Here is a 21,499-nt window from a genome sequence, read left to right as displayed (position 1 = left end):
ATCATCAGAGCCCAATTCTCCCACCAAAGCAAACATTGAATATCCAAACAGACCACAAAAGCAAGATTTAGATTGAAAAATCACATTTGATCTTGATGATGGAGAACTTCAAGAAAGACATAAAGTACTCGCTTAGAGAAATGCAGGAAAACACAAGTAAACAAGGGGAAGCCCTTAGAGAGGAAACACAAAAATCTTTGAAAGAATTACAGGAAAACACAACCAAACAGGTGAAAGAATTGAAAATGAAAATAGAAATGATAAAGAAAGCAAAAACGTCCAGATGGGTTCAGTTCAGAATTCTATCAGAGCTTCATAGGAGACCTCATACCAATACTATCCAAACTATTCCACAACATTGAAAAAGACGGAGCACTACCGAATTCCTTCTATGAAGCCACAATTACTCTTAAACATAAACCAAACAAAGAACCAACAAAGAAAGAGAACTTCAGACCAATTTCCCTTAGGAATATCGACGCAAAGGTGCTCCACTATGTTCATAGCAGCCTTATTTATAATAGCCAGAAGCTGGAAAGAACCCAGATGCCCTTCAACAGAGGAATGCATACAGAAAATGTGGTACATCTACACAATGGAATATTACTCAGCTATCAAAAACAATGACTTTATGAAATTCATAGGCAAATGGTTGGAACTGGAAAATATCATCCTGAGTGAGGTAACCCAATCACAGAAAAACACACATGGTATGCACTCGTTGATAAGTGGCTATTAGCCCAAATGCTTGAATTACCCTAGATGCCTAGAACAAATGAAACTCAAGATGGATGATCAAAATGTGAATGCTTCACTCCTTCTTTAAAAGGGGAACAAGAATACCCTTGGCAGGGAATAGAGAGGCAAAGATTAAAACAGATACAGAAGGAACACCCATTCAGAGTCTGCCCCACATGTGGCCCATACATATATAGCCATCCAATTAGACAAGATGGATGAAGCAAAGAAGTGCATGCCGACAGAAGCCGGATGTAGACCGCTCCTGAGAGACACAGCCAGAATACAGCAAACACAGATGTGAAGGCCAGCAGCAAACCACTGAACTGAGAATAGGACCCCTGTTGAAGGAATCAGAGAAAGAACAGGAAGAGCTTGAAGGGGCTCAAGACCCCATATGTACAACAATGTCAAGCAACCAGAGCTTCCAGGGACTAAGCCACTACCTAAAGACTATACATGGACTGACCCTGGACTTTGACCTCATAGGTAGCAGTGAATATCCTAGTAAGAGCACCAGTGGAAGGGGAAGCCCTGGGTCCTGCTAAGACTGAACCCCCAGTGAAATAGATTGTTGGGGGGAGGGCAGCAATGGGGGGAGGATGGGGAGGGGAACACCCATAAAGAAGGGGAGGGGGGAGGGGGATGTTTTCCCGGAAACCAGGAAAGGGAATAACACTCGAAATGTATATAAGAAATACTCAAGTTAATAAAAAAAAAGGTACTCAATAAAATTCTTGCAAAACGAATCTAAGAGCACATCAAAACAATTATCCATCATGATCAAGTAGGCTTCATCCCAGGTGTGCAGGGATGGTTTAATATATGGAAAACCATCAAGGTGATTCATTATATAAATGAACTGAAAGAACAAAACCACATGATCATTTCATTAGATGCTGAGAAAGCATTTGACAAAATTGAACACCCCTTCATGATAAAAGTCCTGGAAAGAATAGGAATTCAAGGCCCATACCTAAACATAGTAAAAGCCATATACAGCAAACCAGTTGCTAACATTAAACTAAATGGAGAGAAACTTGAAGCAATCCCACTAAAATAAGGGACTAGACAAGGCTGCCCACTCTCTCCCTACTTATTCAATATAGTTCTTGAAGTTCTAGCCAGAGCAATCAGACAACAAAAGGAGGTCAAGGGGATACAGATTGGAAAAGAAGAAGTCAAAATATCACTTTTGCCGATGATATGATAGTATATTTAAGTGATCCCAAAAGTTCCACCAGAGAACTACTAAAGCTGATAAACAACTTCAGCAAAGTGGCTGGGTATAAAATTAACTCAAATAAATCAGTAGCCTTCCTATACACAAAAGAGAAACAAACCGAGAAAGAAATTAGGAAAACGACACCCATCATAATAGACCCAAATAATATAAAGTACCTCGATGTGACTTTAAGCAAGCAAATAAAAGATCTGTACAGTAAGAACTTCAAGACTCTGAAGAAAGAAATTGAAGAAGACCTCAGAAGATGGAAAGATCTCCCATGCTCATGGATTGGCAGGATTAATATAGTAAAAATGGCCATTTTACCGAAAGCGATCTACAGATTCAATGCAATCCCCATCAAAATACCAACCCAATTCTTCAGAGAGTTAGACAAAACAATTTGCAAATTCATCTGGAATAAAAACAAACCAAGGATAGCTAAAACTCTCCTCAAAATTAAAAGGACTTCAGGGGGAATCACTATCCCTAAACTCAAGCAGTATTACAGAGCAATAGTGATAAATACTGCATGGTATTTGTACAGAGACAGACAAATAGACCAATGGAACAGAATTGAAGACCCAGAAATGATCCCACACACCTATGGGCACCTGATTTTTGACAAAGAAGCCAAAACCATCCAATGGAAAAAAGATACCATGTTCAGCAAATGGTGCTGGTTCAACTGGAGGTCAACATGTAGAAGAATGCACATCGATCAATGCTTATCACCCTGTACAAGGCTTAAGTCCAAGTGGATCAAGGACCTCCACATCAAACCAGATACACTCAAACTAATAGAAGAAAAACTAGGGCACCATCTCGAACACATGGGCACTGGAAAAAATTTCCTGAACAAAACACCAATGGCTTATGCTCTAAGATCAAGAATCGACAAATGGGATCTCATAAAACTGCAAAGCTTCTGTAAGGCAAAGGACACTGTGGTTAGGACAAAACGGCAACCAACAGATTGGGAAAAGATCTTTACCAATCCTACAACAGATAGAGGCCTTATATCCAAAATATACAAAGAACTCATGAAGTTAGACCACAGGGAGACAAATAACCCTATTAGAAAGTGGGGTTCAGAGCTAAACAAACAATTCACAGCTGAGGAATGCTGAATGGCTGAGAAACACCTAAAGAAATGTTCAACATCTTTAGTTATAAGGGAAATGCAAATCAAAACAACCCTGAGATTTCACCTCACACCAGTGAGAATGGCTAAGATCAAAAACTCAGGGGACAAGAGATGCTGGTGAGGATGTGGAGAAATAGGAACACTCTTCCATTGTTGGTGGGATTACAGACTGGTACAACCATTCTGGAAATCAGTCTGGAGGTTCCTCAGAAAATTGGACATTGAACTGCCTGAGGATCCAGCTATACCTCTCTTGGGCATATACCCAAAAGATGCCCCAACATATAGAAAAGACATGTGCTCCACTATGTTCATAGCAGCCTTACTTATAATGGCCAGAAGCTGGAAAGAACCCAGATGCCCTTCAACAGAGGAATGGATACAGAAAATATGGTACATCTACACAATGGAATATTACTCAGCTATCAAAAACAATAACTTTATGAAATTCGTAGGCAAATGTTTGGAACTGGAAAGTATCATCCTGAGTGAGGTAAACCAATCACAGAGAAACACACATGGTATGCACTCATTGATAAGTGGCTATTAGCCCAAATGCTTGAATTAACCTAGATGCCTAGAACACATGAAACTCAAGATGGATGATCAAAATGTGAATGCTTCATTCCTTCTTTAAAAGGGGAACAAGAATACCCTTGGCAGGGAAGGGAGAGACAAAGATTAAAACAGACACAGAAGGAACACCCATTCAGAGCCTGCCCCACATGTGGCCCATACATATACAGCCATCCAATTAGACAAGATGGATGAAGCAAAGAAGTGCAGTCAGACAGCAGCGGGATGTAGATATCTCCTGAGAGGCACAGCAAGAATACAAAAAATACAGAGGCGAATGTCAGCAGCAAACCACTGAACTGAGAACAGGACCCGCGTTGAAGGAATCAGAGAAAGAACTGGAAGAGCTTGAAGGGGCTCGAGACCCCATATGAACAACAATGTCAAGTAACCAGAGCTTCCAGGGACTAAGCCACTACCTAAAGACTATACATGGACTGACCCTAGACTCTGACCTTATAGGCAGCATTGAATATCCTAGTAATATCATCAGTGTAAGGTGGAGCCCTGGGTCCTGCTAAGACTGAACGTGATTGTTGGGGGGAGGGCGGCAATGGGGGGAGGATGGGGAGGGGAACACCAATAAAGAAGGGGAGGGGGAGAAATTAGGGAGATGTTGGCCTGTAAACCGGGAAAGGGATTAACACTCGAAATGTAAATAAGAAATACTCAAGTTAAAAAAAATAAATAAAGAAGGTCACTACTTCAAATCTACTCTCAGCTACAAAGCAAAATCCTATCTGAAAAAATAAGAGAGAAAAAGTACCATCAGAGAAAATCTTTGCCAGCAATTTATTTTTAAAAAGATGGCTATTCAAAATATACAAGAAGCTAATACATAAATTATATTTTGTTATGTGCACCTAAAATATATTTGATATGTACATATCAAAAATATATTGCATGCACATCAATATATTTTATATGTATCCAAATAAGTAATTCAATGAGCAAATGATTACTTTTCAAATAATAAGTACAAATTACCAATAAATATATGAAAAAGAAATGTTCAACATCTGTATTCATCAGGGAAATGCAAATCAAAACTACATTGAGACTCCATATCTACCCACTCAGAAAGACGATATCAAGAAAACAAAGCAATTTGTGGCAATGATTGGGGTAGGATCTGATACATGGTTGGGGAATAAATTAATATAGCTACTCCAGAAATCAATAAGATTCTGCATCTTTTTATCTCACATTTCTGCAGCACAAATACTGAAGAAACTATGTATTAGGAAAAACAAGAGGCTGCTAACCTTTTGGCCAAGGGAATGAAGGAAAGCAAAGTGAAACACCAGGATCACATGCTAAGAGATGTAGGCTAATGTGCCTGAGAGCTTCTAATTTTAAGTCCAGCAAAGATGAAGTCCTTAAGACTAACAAATAAATGGTGAGACCTTAAAAATGTTATATACATTAAATATATACATTTTTTCACTTAACCTCAGTAAAGCTGGAAAAGAAATCAAAATAATTGAGAGGGTTTAATTCTGTCTAACATCAGTGTTTTTATTCAACTTCATCTAACTAGAAAACTAAGACAATAAAAAAAATTCACAGTGTCTTTCATGAACAAACAAAATTTCATTCTTATTTTTGAAGAACTGGGAATAGGATTTCTTTTAGGAACAAACACTGTTCCTCATTATGATCGCTTGCTATAATGTGCAGAAAACAAACCTTGAAAACCCTACTATTTGTTCCCCCAAATACACATTTTTTATTCTGTAAAACTTCGTGATTCTTTACATGGTTATGCCCAGCTGGATTTGGGGTGGGTGTGCAAAGGACTCAGCTTCTTGGTGCTGTTATCAAGTAGATGGTATCTTTTTTTTTTCTTTTCTTTTTTTCGGAGCTGGGGACTGAACCCAGGGCCTTGCGCTTGCTAGTCAAGCACTCTACCACTGAGCTAAATCCCCAACCCCGATGGTATCTTTGAAAATAAAACTCCTGATCGATACACACAGACACAAAAAAACACTAATCAACAAACATGACACAGTGTGTGTACTGCATATAAAGATGTCAACATTTGTATCAATTATTGTATTATAAAAATCAGTGTTTTTCAAATTCATGGACACGAGAGATAAAGCATTTATCCATCTACAACTCAATCATATTCTATAGTTTTTTTTTTTGCCCTTGAAACTTTTAGGTGTTGTTATTTTAGGGGTTCTGGAGATATTGCTCCTTTGAAAGTCCTAAGTGTTTACCATGTTGTGCTGTTCAATTCTGGACAGTCCTGAGGGCTAACAGAAGTGTTGTAGCATACTGATCCTACTGCACTGATCCTAACATTCCCTGAGTTGTACCACAGCTTCTTTTCTTCATCGGCTCTATCTGGTTATTGATGGACAGAAATCTTCATGTGTGGTATCTCTATTTGCCTGGAGAAAAGATTCCCCAGACATGCTGGGAAGGAATTACTGAACATCACCATGGAAAACACTGTAATTTTCCTATAGTCTTTTGTTCAATTATGTTTTCCATGAACTCTTGGTCAGGCTTTAAAGCCTCCTATAAACTCACTGGTATATAGTATTAGATATTTCTGTGAAAATATCCCTAGCATGCCTGCTGTCATATTCCTCTTTGGGTGAATGAAGTAGATCTGTTTTCTGCATTTCACTGTATACATCCAATCTTTTTTTTTTTTTATTATTTCTTATTTACTTTTCGAGTATTATTCCCTTTCCCGGTTTCCGGGCAAACATCCCTCTAATCCCTGCCCCTCCCCTTCTTTATGGGTGTTCCCCTCCCCATCCTCCCCCCATTGCTGCCCTCCCCCCAACAATCACGTTCAGTCTTAGCAGGACCCAGGGCATCCCCTTCCACTGATGATCTTACTAGGATATTCATTGCTAATATGAGGTCAGAATCCAGGGTCAGTCCATGTATAGTCTTTACGTAGTGGCTTAGTCCCTGGAAGCTCTGGTTGCTTGGCATTGTTGTTCATAAGGAGTCTCGAGCTCCTTCAAGCTCTTCCAGTTCTTTCTCTGATTCCTTCAACGGGGGTCCCAGTCTCAGTTCAGTGGTTAGCTGCTGACATTTGCCTCTGTATTTGCTGTATTCTGGCTGTGTCTCTCAGGAGCGATCTATATCCGGCTCCTGTCGGTCTGCACTTCTTTGCTTCATCCATCTTGTCTAATTGGATGGCTGTATATGTATGGGCCACATGTGCGGCAGGCTCTGAATGGGTGTTCCTTCTGTGTCTGTTTTAATCTTTGCCTCTCTATTCCCTGCCAAGGGTATTCTTGTTCCCCTTTTAAAGAAGGAGTGAAGCATTCACATTTTGATCATCTGTCTTGAGTTTTATTTGTTCTAGTCATCTAGGGTAATTCAAGCATTTGGGCTAATAGCCACTTATCAATGAGTGCATACCATGTGTGTTTTTCTGTATACATCCCATCTTGATTGCATGAACATTTAAAGAATTCAACCTAAATAACAATGTAAGATTTTCATATCTGTCAAATCCTTTACTACCTCTCAAAGATCAAATCCCACCATGGGGCTCAGCAAACCTGATGAAGATCCAAACCAGAAAAAAATAACTGTTATCTTTGAGTTTTGGTCAATGACTTACAACCAGGATTGTAACCTACTCTCTGACAATCTCCTGTATAACAAAATTTCTTGGTGATGCCTATCCTTTGGGTATTCATGATAATTCCTGATAATTGTAGGAATTGTGGCTGGAGATTCTTAAGGCTTCCCTGTGTCTTCTGTGAGTCAGTCCATCCAGACTGGTGTCTTTGTATTGCCTCAGGACATGCACAGTGTATAGTTGTATTACTGTTTCTCCAATTCTGGAGAATGTACATTGTCCCATGTGTTCCTATGTCCTATAGCCTTGCAAGCCAGGTATTGAGAAACTTACTTTTATTTTAAAGCCTTCCCAATTCTGAACAGATAAGATATAGACTATTTCCTAAATATCATAATTTTTATGCATTTCCAGTCATGGTGTTGAAATATGTGCTTGATCTGAATATTCTATAATGCTTAACATGTATTCTTATTCCTCTCATTTGATAACAAAATTGACAGTGTATTTAATTCTTAACTTTTATTTCAAAAGAGGGCTCTTTAGCAAAGAGCCCTTACTTGCTTTTTCCTTCCAAATATGTGAAATTACATGTTGACATCCTTCTAAAATATCCCCTACCTCTTTATTTCAAATCTGAGACTAGTGTTGCACATAACAGAATCCTAGTCTGCTTTTTAACTTTTATTCAATTATTTTTACTCCATCCTGAAGTTTTGTGGGAAAACTCTTGCAAAAAAAACAGCTTTTAAATTTTTATCATCTACAGTAAAGGCACTTAACTTTTTACTATGGTTTATTCTGACTTTTTGTGTCATGATTTACTTGTAGATATTGCCATAAATAATGAGCCATGCATTTTAAGTCCATTTCCATACTTACTAAAACAGTCAACATTCAACAGTATGGAATTCCACCCAATGAAATGTGAAAAAAATCTTCACACTCAGAATATCCTTGTAATAGGATACCCTACTCTGTGATATCTCCCTCTTCCTTGTGTGTTTCATGACTTATCATAAAAAACATGCAACTGACACACTACCAAAAAAGCAGCTCCTTGTTTCATATCACATGGGAAAAGGTATAGACATTGAGTTTGGTATACACAGATGTCCTATCTTCAGATTGATCAGCCTAAATTTGCCTATTTTTAAATGTGTGTAATGATTCCTTTGCAGATAGCTCTCAGTAGACAAAATGGTATTTAGTGACTTTACGAAAGCACACACAAGAGACCAATTCATTCATGTGACTTAACTTTTGTGAACATGAAAGTTTATTTGATAGTCCTCACAGGACTATGGGTAAGAGGTTACTGACTTGAGCCTGGATCATTAAAAATTAGATAGATATATACCTTAATATTTTTAGCACCATTTGTATTGACACACACCCAAGTTACATCTTACATCTTCTCCACAAACTTCAATGTGAATCGCCATTGCTAAAGTGGTTTCAATTTGATTAATCTAAAGGCAATACCAGCTTTTTCAAACAGCATTGTCTGAAGCTCCACCAGCAAAGGCAGAGTATATAGGAAGAAAAATTGGGTGAAAGCATTCAGAAAATTCATTTCCAACTGGTTAGATGATGATCATACTGAATCCATTAGAGGATACCTATGGCAAGTAGATGAACTCCTTTGAGAAAGAACTATTGCAAAAATATACATAAGTTTGAGGTTTTAATTTTGAGGGCACATATACATGACATATAGTGATAAATTTCTTTAAGATATTTCCATGGAGATATAACACAATAATTTGCAATTCATGCTCCTCCATCCCAAAATCACATCTGTCTGTTGGTTTTCCTTTATCTACCAGACAATCTTGTTTTCATTTTAATATCACAAATATATATCTATATAAACTCTCTAAACTATAAAGTAGAAAATCAATTATATCTGTAGAACTGCACTATATCATTCAAAATGTTAATGTTAGACTACATACAACTTATGCCATAAAAACTACAATTCTATTATTTATACCAAATGAAGCACTACTGTGCATGCATACTATAGTCTCAAGTACACTTTTCTACATATCTGTTTATAGATATCAAATACTTTCCTATGCATGGCCACTTTAAATTGATGTATTTCAATCTTTCAAAGCCAGCATAGTGGAAAGGTTTCTGATTCCTTAAGTACTTTCTCTGAAATGTCTGTGTCAGAAGGTACCAACAAAATATCATCCATTTAATAAAACAAATGTATTGAGGAAATCATATGCAAACTATTACCAGAGGTTATTGCACAAAAATATTGACATAGAGGTGGACCATTTAACAATCCTAGTAGAAGAACATTCCCTGATATAATTTGCAGTTTAAGCCCTGCTACAAATAGGTAAAATAAAGACAACCTTTCTTTGTTCTGATCACTAAAAGGGATAGTGGAAAAGCAGTCTTTTATATCCCTTACTATCATTTACTTAGATAAAAAGGTAAAAAAATACATGAATATAAAGGGTATATTAGCTGAATTATGCTAGCCTCAGCTCTAAAATCTGTTAATATTCTCAATTTGCAATTTTTTCCATAACAAATGCATGGGATTTCCATTGGATGGCAGTTTCCTCTATATATTTTGCCTCTAGTTGCTCTTGTACCAGAAGGTCCAGCTGCTATCATATTTCCTTGGTCGAGGGCCATTGATCTCCCTATACTGGCTTGTGAGATAACCTTTTTCAGGGTAAGGCTCTTGAAATTTCAGCCATGGCTCCTCCTATAATTTTGAAAATTCAGTTACTGTTATGTCCTGTATTTAGACATAGTGTGGGGTTGTTGACACATATTAATATTTTCCTCTGAAGCATTCACCATTTCTTCGTAAATTTTATTATGTGTGGTTTCTTTTATCACAGGAATATTAACCCACAGACTCCACTGTTGTAAAAAATCCTTTTCCCATAAAATTTTGGACATGTCATTGAAATAAGAACTTAATTTTCACATTTGACATTCTAGTCTAACCCATTTAACTCATCTTACATATTGTTTTATATGTGAAAACTTTGCACTCCCTAGGAATTGGGTATAAACCTTCAAAAGTAGCAATTCTCACTTCCAAGATTTAGGTGAAATTATAATTACACAAACTCCCGTTTTGACTTAGCCTCCTATTTAAATACCTTTTACTTTCAATTTTAATTTTGGCCTCTGATCAGTAACCTCTGAAAACTAACTCATTTTCCTGTCTTTCCAAACACTCCTGTTCGTTCTCCAGGAGGAGCTTTGCCCTAGACCTGTATCATTAAATTGTATCTATCTTTTTCACACATCATGGGTTTAATTTCTCTTTTGAAATCTTAACTTATCATACCTGGATACTTAGTGAAACTTCGAACATTCGACAAATTTTGTAACAACAGCATCAGTTGTGTCTCTAAAGGCAAAAAAAAGGGCATAAATTCAATTAGTTATTTTTAAAACTTTGAGTTTATGTAGTACAGAGTAAGATGTTTATCTATTGTTAAGTTTAGAAGTATGCACTATCTAAAGTAGCATACATTATATTTGCATTACTTCATTGAGGTATTTTTGCCTACTTATACCTTCCTGACTGACAAGAGTCAAATAGCCTGTATTTTTTGCTGTGTGGCTTCAAAGTAGGTCCCCATTTCATATTATGACAATAGGAAAAAGGCTTTGGGTATCTCTCTTGAACCTATACTCATTGTTCCAATGGTAACCCCTGCCTTACTAAATGCAAACAACCCTAAATGCTTTCTTTCCGAGTTATAGCTTAGAAATCCATTACCTTTACTGATGCCCAATTTGCAATTGTGTTGTAAATGAACAATTTTCCAAAATAAAAGCACCATGCATTTTGAAACAGGAGAACTATAGTGCCTTGTTTTAAATCTCTTTGCATATTACCATGTTTCCTGTAAGTAAATCACTAGGTATTAAGACATTTTCATTCTCTAGGTATAGGATGACCTTGTATATTAGCATGATACATATTAGAACTAATATCAGTTGTATCCCTCTCCACACCTTCATAGGTGTTGCCTAGGCCTTAAATGGTCTAAGAAATTGTTTTTTCAGAAGATATTCACATTTTCAAACAACAAGGTCCTTATCATAACCTGCCTTGAAACTGATTCTGATATGATTTTATTCATTGCTGAGACCAATATTAGTTTAAAATCAGTGAAGGATTCACTAGAGATTGTATTATCTTTGGAAATGAGGTATACCTTTTCCTGGCTCCTGAACTTTCTACCCAAGATCTTAAAGCTGCAAAGCAACATTGTTCTTTCTATTTTAGCATGACCAAATTGAATTTGAATTCGATATCAGAGTACTTCCCTGCACCGAGCAATTCTCTCTGAGTATCTTCATTCCACTTGCTCTGCTTTATGGGTTCAATAGTCCCAGCTTCATACCTCTGCCATGTTATCCACTGCAAATGTCCATTGGCCCCTAGAACTGCAGGTGCCAATTCTTTCCACCCTAATTTTCTTTTGAGTAATTCAGTTATATATAATTTGTTTTAATTAAGGTGAGTCCATTACATAGAATATCATTAAAAAAATTTAGATCAAATCTTTCTGTAGGATAACATATCATCCTAAACTTGTCCAACAGCATCAACAGGCATAATTTTTAGTGCTACTGTGAAAGATGATGGTGGTCTTGGAACCCTAGGATGACCCTCCTCCAACTCTGTTTCAGTGGATGGTATGATTTTAACACTTTCTTTTGAAACAAGCTGCTTTTATCAGATGTTCCCTCTCCTTGTCAGTATGCTCAAAGCTCTGCCCTCAAGCACATCTTCTTTTTCTTTTTCTGCCTGTGAGAAACTCATATAAACTAACTCCATCATCGTGACTGAGTTGTTTTTTTTTTTTCTGGTACTCCACACTTCTCCTATGATTCCAAAACCAAGGATAATATATCCAGGTCTCTAGGAAATTCTGTATTTCTTTCAGAAAATGGGGAAAAGATTGACCCCATTTGTTTTAACAATTCTTCTATCTTTTGCTATTCAGATCCTTCTATTTCCACCCACTTTTTTTAACTACTCAGCCATTATTCCACCCCCTTTTTGGAAACAGAATATATGAAGAGAAAAAAACCAAGAACCTCCCCAACCCCCGGGAGCAAAGCAGGGGATATCCCAGCTGTATCAGACAAAATAAATTCTTTCTCATGTCTTATAAAAATGAAAATGCATTCCTCTTTCTCTGCAATTTTCTCCAAGCCATTTGACCTCACATTTTCTACTCTGCCTGACATACATTTTGGTGTCCCTTGTAGCTGGTCTTTGCTCCTTTGTAAGTTCTTTCTTCCAACATCTCTCACTTTAAACATCCTATTGTAGATGATCTTTCTTTCTTAGTGGGTTATTCTTTCTTTCATCCTCTACCCCATTATAGCACTCTAAGGCTAGATAGAAAAAAAGTAAAAATAAGAGAATGCTGAATCTAATTTTCTTCAAGTTTCTTCTTAAGTATGAATACTACAAACTGCAACTAAACCCTGAATAACTAATAAACCACAAACAAAACTGCATTCAGAGACCTAGAATTTATATGCCCTCTTGAAAGTCCCCATAACTATAAATGTCACATATTGGCATAAACTGTTTTCCCTGAAAAGTCACACCCATGCTAGAGCCCAGGACATATCATAGTCACCTACTGTGGACAATGCAAAGCAGCCAAATATCCCCCTATCAGGGGTAAAAGCAAAATCATGCTCATACCACCTTTTTGTTTTTAATAAAAAATGCAAAATTCCAAAAAACTCATTACACAGTGAATAGCTTACAGACAAGTTGAATGAAAGATTTTTTGCTCTTAGGTTTTTTGTTGATTTTATAGACAAATATAGAAATAAGAATCATGAAATTTCTAGTCATGTATGCTTCCTGATCATTTTATAATTTTTGGCTTTGTAAGTGTTATAAATCTTACACCATTCTTTAGAAGTAATGTTTCTTCCCAAAGGAAAGACATAAAGAATGCTCTACTACTTCATTCTGCTCTTATATCAATTTGATGAAGTTCTATGAAAATTGTATTCTTTGGAGATGTTGATATGTATCATTTTCATGGATGATATATCCCTAAGTTAAAAAAATCACTTAATTTTAGCAACCTGGTTTGTTGTGATTGGATTCCTCACAGGGATTGCCAAAGGCAAATTTTCCTCTAAATCCTAGTAGCAGAAGTATATAGTTAGAAACACAAGTTATATTTTTTTTTCCCTTTCTCTCAGGAGATGGATACATCAGGAACCCGTCAGCATGTGTTTCTTGGATTCATCAATATTGTTCAGTTTTTGTGGAGATATGCATATGTACACATACACACAAACACACACACACACACACACACACACACACACACAAACACACATACACACAAACACATATACATGCTCGATCCCCAGGTGGGGCAGGCTCTGAATGGCCATTGCTGCAGTCTCTGCTATATCTGCTATAAACTTTATCTCCATGTCTGTCCTGTGAATAGTTTAGTTCCCCCTTTTAAGACAGACTGAAGCACCTGCACTTTGATAATCCTTCTTGAACATCATGTGGTCTGTGGATTGTTTCTTGGGTTATTCAAGCTTTTGGGCTAATATCCACTTATCAGTGAGTTCATACCATGTGATGTCTTTGTGTGTGTGTGTGTGTGTGTGTGTGTGTGTGTGTGTGTGTGTGAGAGAGAGAGAGAGAGAGAGAGAGAGAGAGAGAGAGAGAGAGAGAGAGAGAGAGATTGGGTTATCTCACTTGGGATAATATTTTCTAGTTTCATCCATTTGCCTATGAATTTCATGAAGTCATTGTTTTTGATAGCTGAGTAGTACTCCACTGTATAGATGTACCACATTTTCTGTATCTATTCTTCTGTTGAAGGGCATTTGGGTTCTTTCCAGCTTCTGGATGTTATAAATAAGGCTGCTATGAACATAGTGGAGCATGTGTCTTTGTTGTATGGTAAACCATTATTTGGGTATATGCCCAAGAGTTATATAGCTGAGTCAGAAATGTCCAATTTTCTGAGGGACCTCCAGACAGATTAACAGAGTGGTTGTACTGGCTTGCAATCCCACCAACAGTGGAGGAGTGTTCTTCTTTCTCCACATCCTCACCAGCATCTGTTGTCACCTGAGTTTTTGATCTTAATCATTCTGAATGGTGTGAGATAAAATCTCAGATTTGTTTTGATTTGCATTTCCCTGATTACTAATGATTTTGACCATTCTTTAGGTACTTCTCAGCCATTTGATATTCCTCTGCTGAGAATTCTGTGGTTAGCTCTGTACCCTATTTTTAATAGGGTTATTTGGCTCTCTGGAGTCTACTTTCTTGAGTTCTTCATCTATACTGGACATTAGCCCTCTATCGGATGTAGGAATGGTAAAGATCTTTTGCCAATCTGTTTGATTCCATGTTGTCTTAATGACAGTATCCTTTGTCTTACAGAACCTTTGAACTATTATGAGGACCCATTTATTGATTATTGATCTTAGATTCTTGATCTTAGAGCATATGCCATTGGTGTTCTGTTCAGGAAATTTTCCCAAGTATCCACGTGTTTGAAATTCTTCCCTACATTTTCTTCCATTAGTTTGGGTGTATCTGGTTTTCTGTGGCGGCCCTTGATACACTTGAAGTTAAACTTTGTACATGACAATAAGAGTGAGTCAATTTGCATTTTCCTACATGCTAACCTTCAGATGAACCAGCACCATTTGTTGAAAATGCCATTTTCCCCCCACTGGATAGTTTTAGTTCCTTTGTCAAAGATCAATATCCATAAGAGTGTGGGTTGATTTCTGTGTCTTCAATTCTTTTCCCTTGATCTACCTCCCTGTCTCTGCATCAATACCATATAATTTTTATCACTATTGCTCTGTAATACAACTTGAGGTCAGAGATGATGATTCCCCCACAGATTTTTTCATTGTTGAGTATAGTTTTTGCTATGTTGTTTTTTTGTTATTCTAAATGAATTTGCAAATTACAAATTCTCTTGATGCCTCTATGAAAAATTGAGTTGGAATTGTGATAGTGATTGAATTGAATCTGTAGACTGCTTTAGAAAATGACCAGTTTTACAATTTTAGTCAAGCCAATTCATGAGCATGGGAGATTTTTCCATCTTCTAAGCTCTACTTCAATTTCTTTCTTCAGAGACTTGAAGTTCTTTTCATAGAGATCTTTTACTTGCTTGGTTAGAGTGACACCAAGGTATTTTAATGCTATTTGATACAATTGTGAAGGGTGTCATTTCACTAATTTCTTTCTCGGCCTGTTTATCCTTTGAGCAGAGGAAGGCTAATGATTTGTTTGAGTTAATTTTATATCCAACCACTTTGCTGACATTGTTTATCAGACTTAGCAGTTCTCTGGTGGAACATTTGTGGTCACTTAAGTATACTATCATATCATTGGCAAATAGCGATAATTTGACTTCTTATTTTCCAATTTTTATCCCTTTGACCTTCTTTCTTGTTTGCTTGCTCTGGCTTAGACTTAAAGTACTATATTGAATAAGTAGCGAGAGAGTGGGCAACATTTTCTAGTCCTGGATTTTAACAGGATTGCTTCATGTTTCTCTCCATTTGGTTTGATGTTGGCTCCTGTTTTGCTGCATATTGCTTTTACTATGTTTAGGTATAGGCCTTGAATTCCTTATCTTTCTAAGGCTTTTAGAATGAAGGGGTGTTGTATTTTGTCAAACGCTTTCTCAGCAATAATGAGATGACCAGGCAGTGTTTTTCTTGAGTTTGTTTACATACTGGATTACCTTGACCAATTTTTATATATTGAACCAGCCCCGCATTGCTGGGATGAAACCAACTTGATCATGATGGATGATTGTTTTGATGTGCTCTTGGATTTGGTTGGTGAAAATATTATTAATTATTTTTCATCAATATTCATAAGGGAAATTAGTCTGAATTTCTCTTTCTTTATTGAGTCTTTGTTTGGTTTAGGTATAAGCAAAATTGGGGCTTCATAGAACATATTGTATAGTACTGAGAAGAAGGTATATTCTTTTGTTCTAGGATGAATTTTTCTATAAATATCTGATAAATACATTTGGTTCATAAATTCTGTTAGTTTCTCTATGTCTCTGAATAGTTTCTATTCCCATGATCTGTACATTGATGAGAGTGGCATGTTGAAATTTCCCACTATTCTTGTGTGAGGTGCAATGTGTGCTTTAAGATTTAATAAGTTTTCTTTTATGAATGTAGGTGCCCTTGCATTTGGAGCATAGATATTCTGGATTGAGAGTTCAACTTGGTGGATTTTTTTCCTCTGATGAATATGACATGTCCTTCTTCATATTTTTCAATAACTTTTGGCTGAAAGTTGATTTTATTCAATATTAGAATGGCTACTTTAGCTAGTTTCTTGGGACCACTTGCTTGGAAAATTGTTTTCCAATCTTTTACTCTGAGGTAGTGTCTGTCTTTTTCACTGAGCTATGTTTCCTGTATGCAGCAAAATGCTGGGTCCTCTTTCTGTGTTCTGTCTGTTAGTCTATGTCTTTTATCAGGGAATTGAATCCATTAATGTTTAGAGATATTAAGGAATAGTGTTTGTTGTTTCCTCTTATTTTTGTTGTTAGAGGCAGAATTATGTTTATGTGCCTTTCTTCTTTTGCATTCACTGCAATGAGATTACTTTCCTGATTCCTCTAGAGTGTAGTTTCCCTCTTTGTGTTGGAGTTTTCCATCTATTATTATTGGTAGAGCTGGATTTTTGGAACAATTTTGTATAAATTTCGTTTTGTCATAGATTACCTGGGTTTGTCCATCTATGTTAATTGAGAATTTTGTTGAATATAGTAGCATGGGTTGGAATTTATGTTCTCTTGTTATCTACTTGACATCTGCCCAGGATCTTCAGGCTTTCATAGTTCCTGGTGAGAAGTCTGGTGTCATTCTGATAGGTCTGCCTTTATATGTTACTGGACCCTTTTCTCTTACTGCCTTTAATATTCTTTTCTATTGTTTCTTGCACTCGGTGTCTTGATTATTATGTGACGGGAGGAATTTATTTTCTGGTCCAATCTATTTGGAGTTCTGCAGGCTTCTCTTGTATGTTTATGGGAATTTCTTTCTTCAGGTTAGGGAAGTTTTCTTCTATTATTTTGTTGAAGATATTTACTGGCCCTTTAAGTTAGGAGTCTTTGCTCTATAGCTATTATCCTTAGGTTTGATCTTCTTGTTGTGTCCTTGACTTCCTGGAGGTTTTGGGTTAGACGCTCTTTATCACTTACATTGTCTTTGACAATTGTGTTAATGGTTTTTATGGTATTGTCTGCCCCTGAGATTCTCACTTATATTTCTTTTATTCTGTTGGTGATGCTTGCATCTATGACTTCTGATCTCTTTCCTAAGTTTTCTATATATAGGGGTGTTTCCCTTTTTGATTTCTTTATTGTTTCTGTTTCCATTTTTAAGTCCTGTATTTTTTCAATTCCTTCCCCTGTTCAGTTATGTTTTCCTGTAATTCTTTAAGGGATTTTTGTGTTTCCTCTTTAAGGGCTTCTACTTGTTTACCTGTGTTGTCCAGTATTTCTTTAAGGGATTTATTTGTCCTTCTTAGAGTCCTCTATCATCATCCTATTATTTGACTTTAAATCCAAATTTGCTTTGCTGATACTTTCGGATATCCAGTATTTGCTTTGGTGGGAGAACTAGGCTGTAATGATGCCTTCATGTGTGTCATACTAATTGTGCTAGGAGAAGAAATCAACTTTGGAACAAATTGGAATCAAGGGTAATGGTCCATCTCTATTAGAAATGAGGCCACTATCATGTCACTAAGGGTGCTAAACTAGGAATGGGAAGTTTATGGTAGGCAAAAGAAGCGTGGGATACTGTAGCAGCAGGACAATTGTACTAACTGCATTAAGTTGTGTTTCTGTTTTTGCACAGACCATGGATTTTTATTTCTCTTTTGAAATCTTTATTGATCTTACCTGGACTCATACTGGAACTTTGAAATATTGATTCAATTCTTTTCAACAACATCTCTTTTGTTCCTGTGGACAAAAGACCATAAATGTATCTTTTAATAATAATGAGTTTTTGAAGAATGAAGATGTTTATCTGTTGCTAAATCTAGAGAAGCACTGCCTGAAGTATCATGCATTAAATTTGTATTAGTTCATTGACATATTTTTGCTTACTTTCTCTTTTTTTACCTGAAAAGGGACAAATGGTCTGTATATTTTGCAGTGTGGCCTCCAGATAGGTGCCCATTTCATTTTCTAGTGGCAGGAAATGGCTTTTGGAATCTCTGTTGTAATCTTCACTCATTGTTTGAATGGTAACCCTTGTCTCATCAAGTGAACACACCTGAAGATTAAGCTGTCTTTCTGATTTATACCTAGGATAGCCATTGCCTTTAGCAATGCCTTGTTCACAATTGTGTTGCAAATGACCAAATTTCCCAAAATAACCAGGCATTTTGAGATGGGAGAATTATAGTGTCTTGTTCAAATTCTCTTTGCAAATTACCATGCTACAAATAACTAAATTACTAGGCATTAAGACATCTGAGATCTCTAAATATAGGATGACCATGTATTTTAGCAAGATGCATATTAGAACCAATATCCCTCTCCACATCTCCATAGGTGTCGCCTAGGTCTTTAATGGGCTAATGAATTGCTTTTTAGAAGATATTCACATTTTCAAACACCAAAGTTCCTATCAAAACCTGTCTTTCCTCTCTTTGTTCATATGATTTTTTCACTACTGAGAACAGTATTAGTTTAAAATCAGTAAAGGATTCTCCTGTGATTGTATAATCTTTGTTAATCAGGTATACTTTCTTCTGACTCCTGAACATTTCCCCCAAGATCTTAAACCTGCAAAACAACATTGTTCTTTATATTTTAGAAAGATCAAATTGAATCTGAATTTAGATGTCAGAGTACCGTCCTTCTAGCAACTTCTCTGAGTATACTCATTCTACTTGTTCTGCTTAAAGGTTCAATATTACCACCTTTGTCCTTTTGCAATGTTAATTATTGCAAATATAACTTGATCTCCAATCCTGCAGTTTCCAATCCTTTAAAGCCTAATTCTATTAGGAGTAATCAAGTTATATGTAATTTGTCTCAATTAAGGCAAGCCCATCACATAGGGAATCTATTTAAACTATATTTAAAGTCTTATATCAAGTCTTTCTATGGGATACCATACCATCCCATCATAACTTTGTTCGTCAGCATTAGCAGGCATATTTTAAATAACAACTGTGAAAACTGATGGTGATCTGGTCGCCCCATGATGACCCTCCTTTCATTCTGTTAGCATGGTTGGTGTGAGTTTAACCCTTTCTTTTCAAAATGACTGTTTTATTATATTTTCCTCCTTTGTTCAATATTTCCTCAAGCCACCATACTCCAGTACAAGTTACTTTTCATTTTTCCTCATGAGGGAAACTCTTATAAGCTAGTTACTTCATCAAAATTTTGCTTTTCTGCAGTATCTTTTCTGGTGCTTCTTATTTCCCAGGTGATTCCAACACCAATGAAAATCTCTTTAGGTCTCTAGGAAATTCTGTCATGCTTTCAGAAAAGAGGGTACAGAGGCAACACATGTGTTTTCAAATTTTAGGCATCTGTTGCTTCTTAGACCCTCTATTTCTACCCTCAATTATTGCAACTGCTCAGCCATTATTCCAACTTTTTTTTTTTTTTTTTGGTAACTGTACATATGAGAAGGAAAAGAAAAAACTCCACCTCTGGGACAAATAGAGAATTCCCAACCAACTATAGCAGGCAAAACAAATGCATTCTGGAGTCTTATAACAATATGCATCTTTCTTCACTGTCATTTTGTCCATGGTATTTACATAAAATTTCCTAACTGCACAACTTCATATTTTGGTGCCTTTTGTAGCTAGTCTTTGCTCATTTTTGGATTCTTCTTTCTTCCACCCTCTCTCACTTTGAACACTTTAGTTGTAGTTGGTCTTTTCCCCTTTGTGGGTTGTTGTTGGGTTTTTTTTTTTTATCTTTATTAACCTGAGAATTTCTTATTTACATTTCGATTGTTACTCCCCTTCTCAGCTTCCGGGTCAAGATCTCCCTAACATTTCCCCCTCTCCTTCTATATCAACTTCCTCTCCCCATCCTCCCCCCATTACCCCCCCCCACAATCAACGTTCACTAGGTGTTCAGTCTTGGCAGGACCAAGGGCTTTCCCTTCCACTGGTGCTCTTACTAGGATATTCATTGCTACCTATGAGGTCAGAGTCCAGGGTCAGTCCATGTATAGTCTTTAGGTAGTGGCTTAGTCCCTGGAAGCTCTGGTTGCTTGGCATTGTTGTACATATGGGGTCTCGAGCCCCTTCAAGCTCTTCCAGTTCTTTCTCTGATTCCTTCAATGGGGGTCCTATTCTCAGTTCAGTGGTTTGCTGCTGGCATTCGCCTCTGTATTTGCTGTATTCTGGCTGTGTCTCTCAGGAGCGATCTACATCCGGCTTCTATCGGTCTGCACTTCTTTGCTTCATCCATCTTATCTAATTTGGTGGCTGTATGTATGGGCCACATGTGGGGCAGGCTCTGAATGGGTGTTCCTTCTCCCTCTGTTCTAAACTTTGCCTCCTAATTCCCTGCCAAGGGTATTCCTGTAACCTTTTTAAACAAGAAGTGAAGCATTTGCATTTTGATCATCCTTCTTGAGTTTCATGTGTTCTGTGCATCTAGGGTAATTCAAACATTTGGGCTAATATCCACTTATCAATGAGTGCATACCATGTGTGTTTTTCTGTGATTGGGTTACCTCACTCAGGATATTTTCCAGTTTCATCAATTTGTCTATGAATTTCATAAAATCATTGTTTTTGATAGCTGAGTAATATTCCATTGTGTAGATGTACCACATTTTCTGTATCCATTCCTTTGTTGAAGGGCATCTGGGTTCTTTCCAGCTTCTGGCTATTATAAATAAGGCTGCTATGAACATAATGGAGCACGTGTCTTTGTTGTATGCTGGGGCAACTTTTGGGTATATCCCCAAGAGTGGTATAGCTGGGTCCTCAGGTAGTTCAATGTCCAATTTTCTGAGAAACCTTCAGACTGATTTCCAGAATGGTTGTACCAGTCTGCAATTGTGGGTTATTCTTAAATTCATCATTCCCCATCCCTTTTTCATCCATTCATAACTCTGATATTAGATAGAGGGAAAAGAAGTAGAAAAATGGAGAAAGCAAAGAACAAAGAATTCCGAATCTAATTTATTTTCTTCTTGT

The 21,499-nt window shown here is 36.8% G+C and overlaps 1 protein-coding gene across 1 annotated transcript in view; it reads right to left on the bottom strand.

Moving 5' to 3' along the window:
- The window catches only part of Skint4l1 (selection and upkeep of intraepithelial T cells 4 like 1), a 185,474-nt gene that overhangs the window by 39,923 nt on the left and 124,052 nt on the right, over positions 1-21,499 (bottom strand). Inside the window, exons 13-14 of the mRNA XM_063261325.1 lie at positions 18,213-18,275; positions 10,577-10,639 (exon numbers count right to left, since the gene is read on the bottom strand). Of these exons, the coding sequence (XP_063117395.1) occupies positions 10,577-10,639; positions 18,213-18,275 (126 nt within the window). The remainder of the gene's footprint in view (positions 1-10,576; positions 10,640-18,212; positions 18,276-21,499) is intronic.

The sequence above is a fragment of the Rattus norvegicus genome, chromosome 5, assembly GCF_036323735.1.
Source record: "Rattus norvegicus strain BN/NHsdMcwi chromosome 5, GRCr8, whole genome shotgun sequence".
Classification (NCBI taxonomy): domain Eukaryota; kingdom Metazoa; phylum Chordata; class Mammalia; order Rodentia; family Muridae; genus Rattus; species Rattus norvegicus.
Note: the sequence above shows the minus strand (reverse complement) of the source record. Positions and strands in the feature narration are given on the sequence as shown.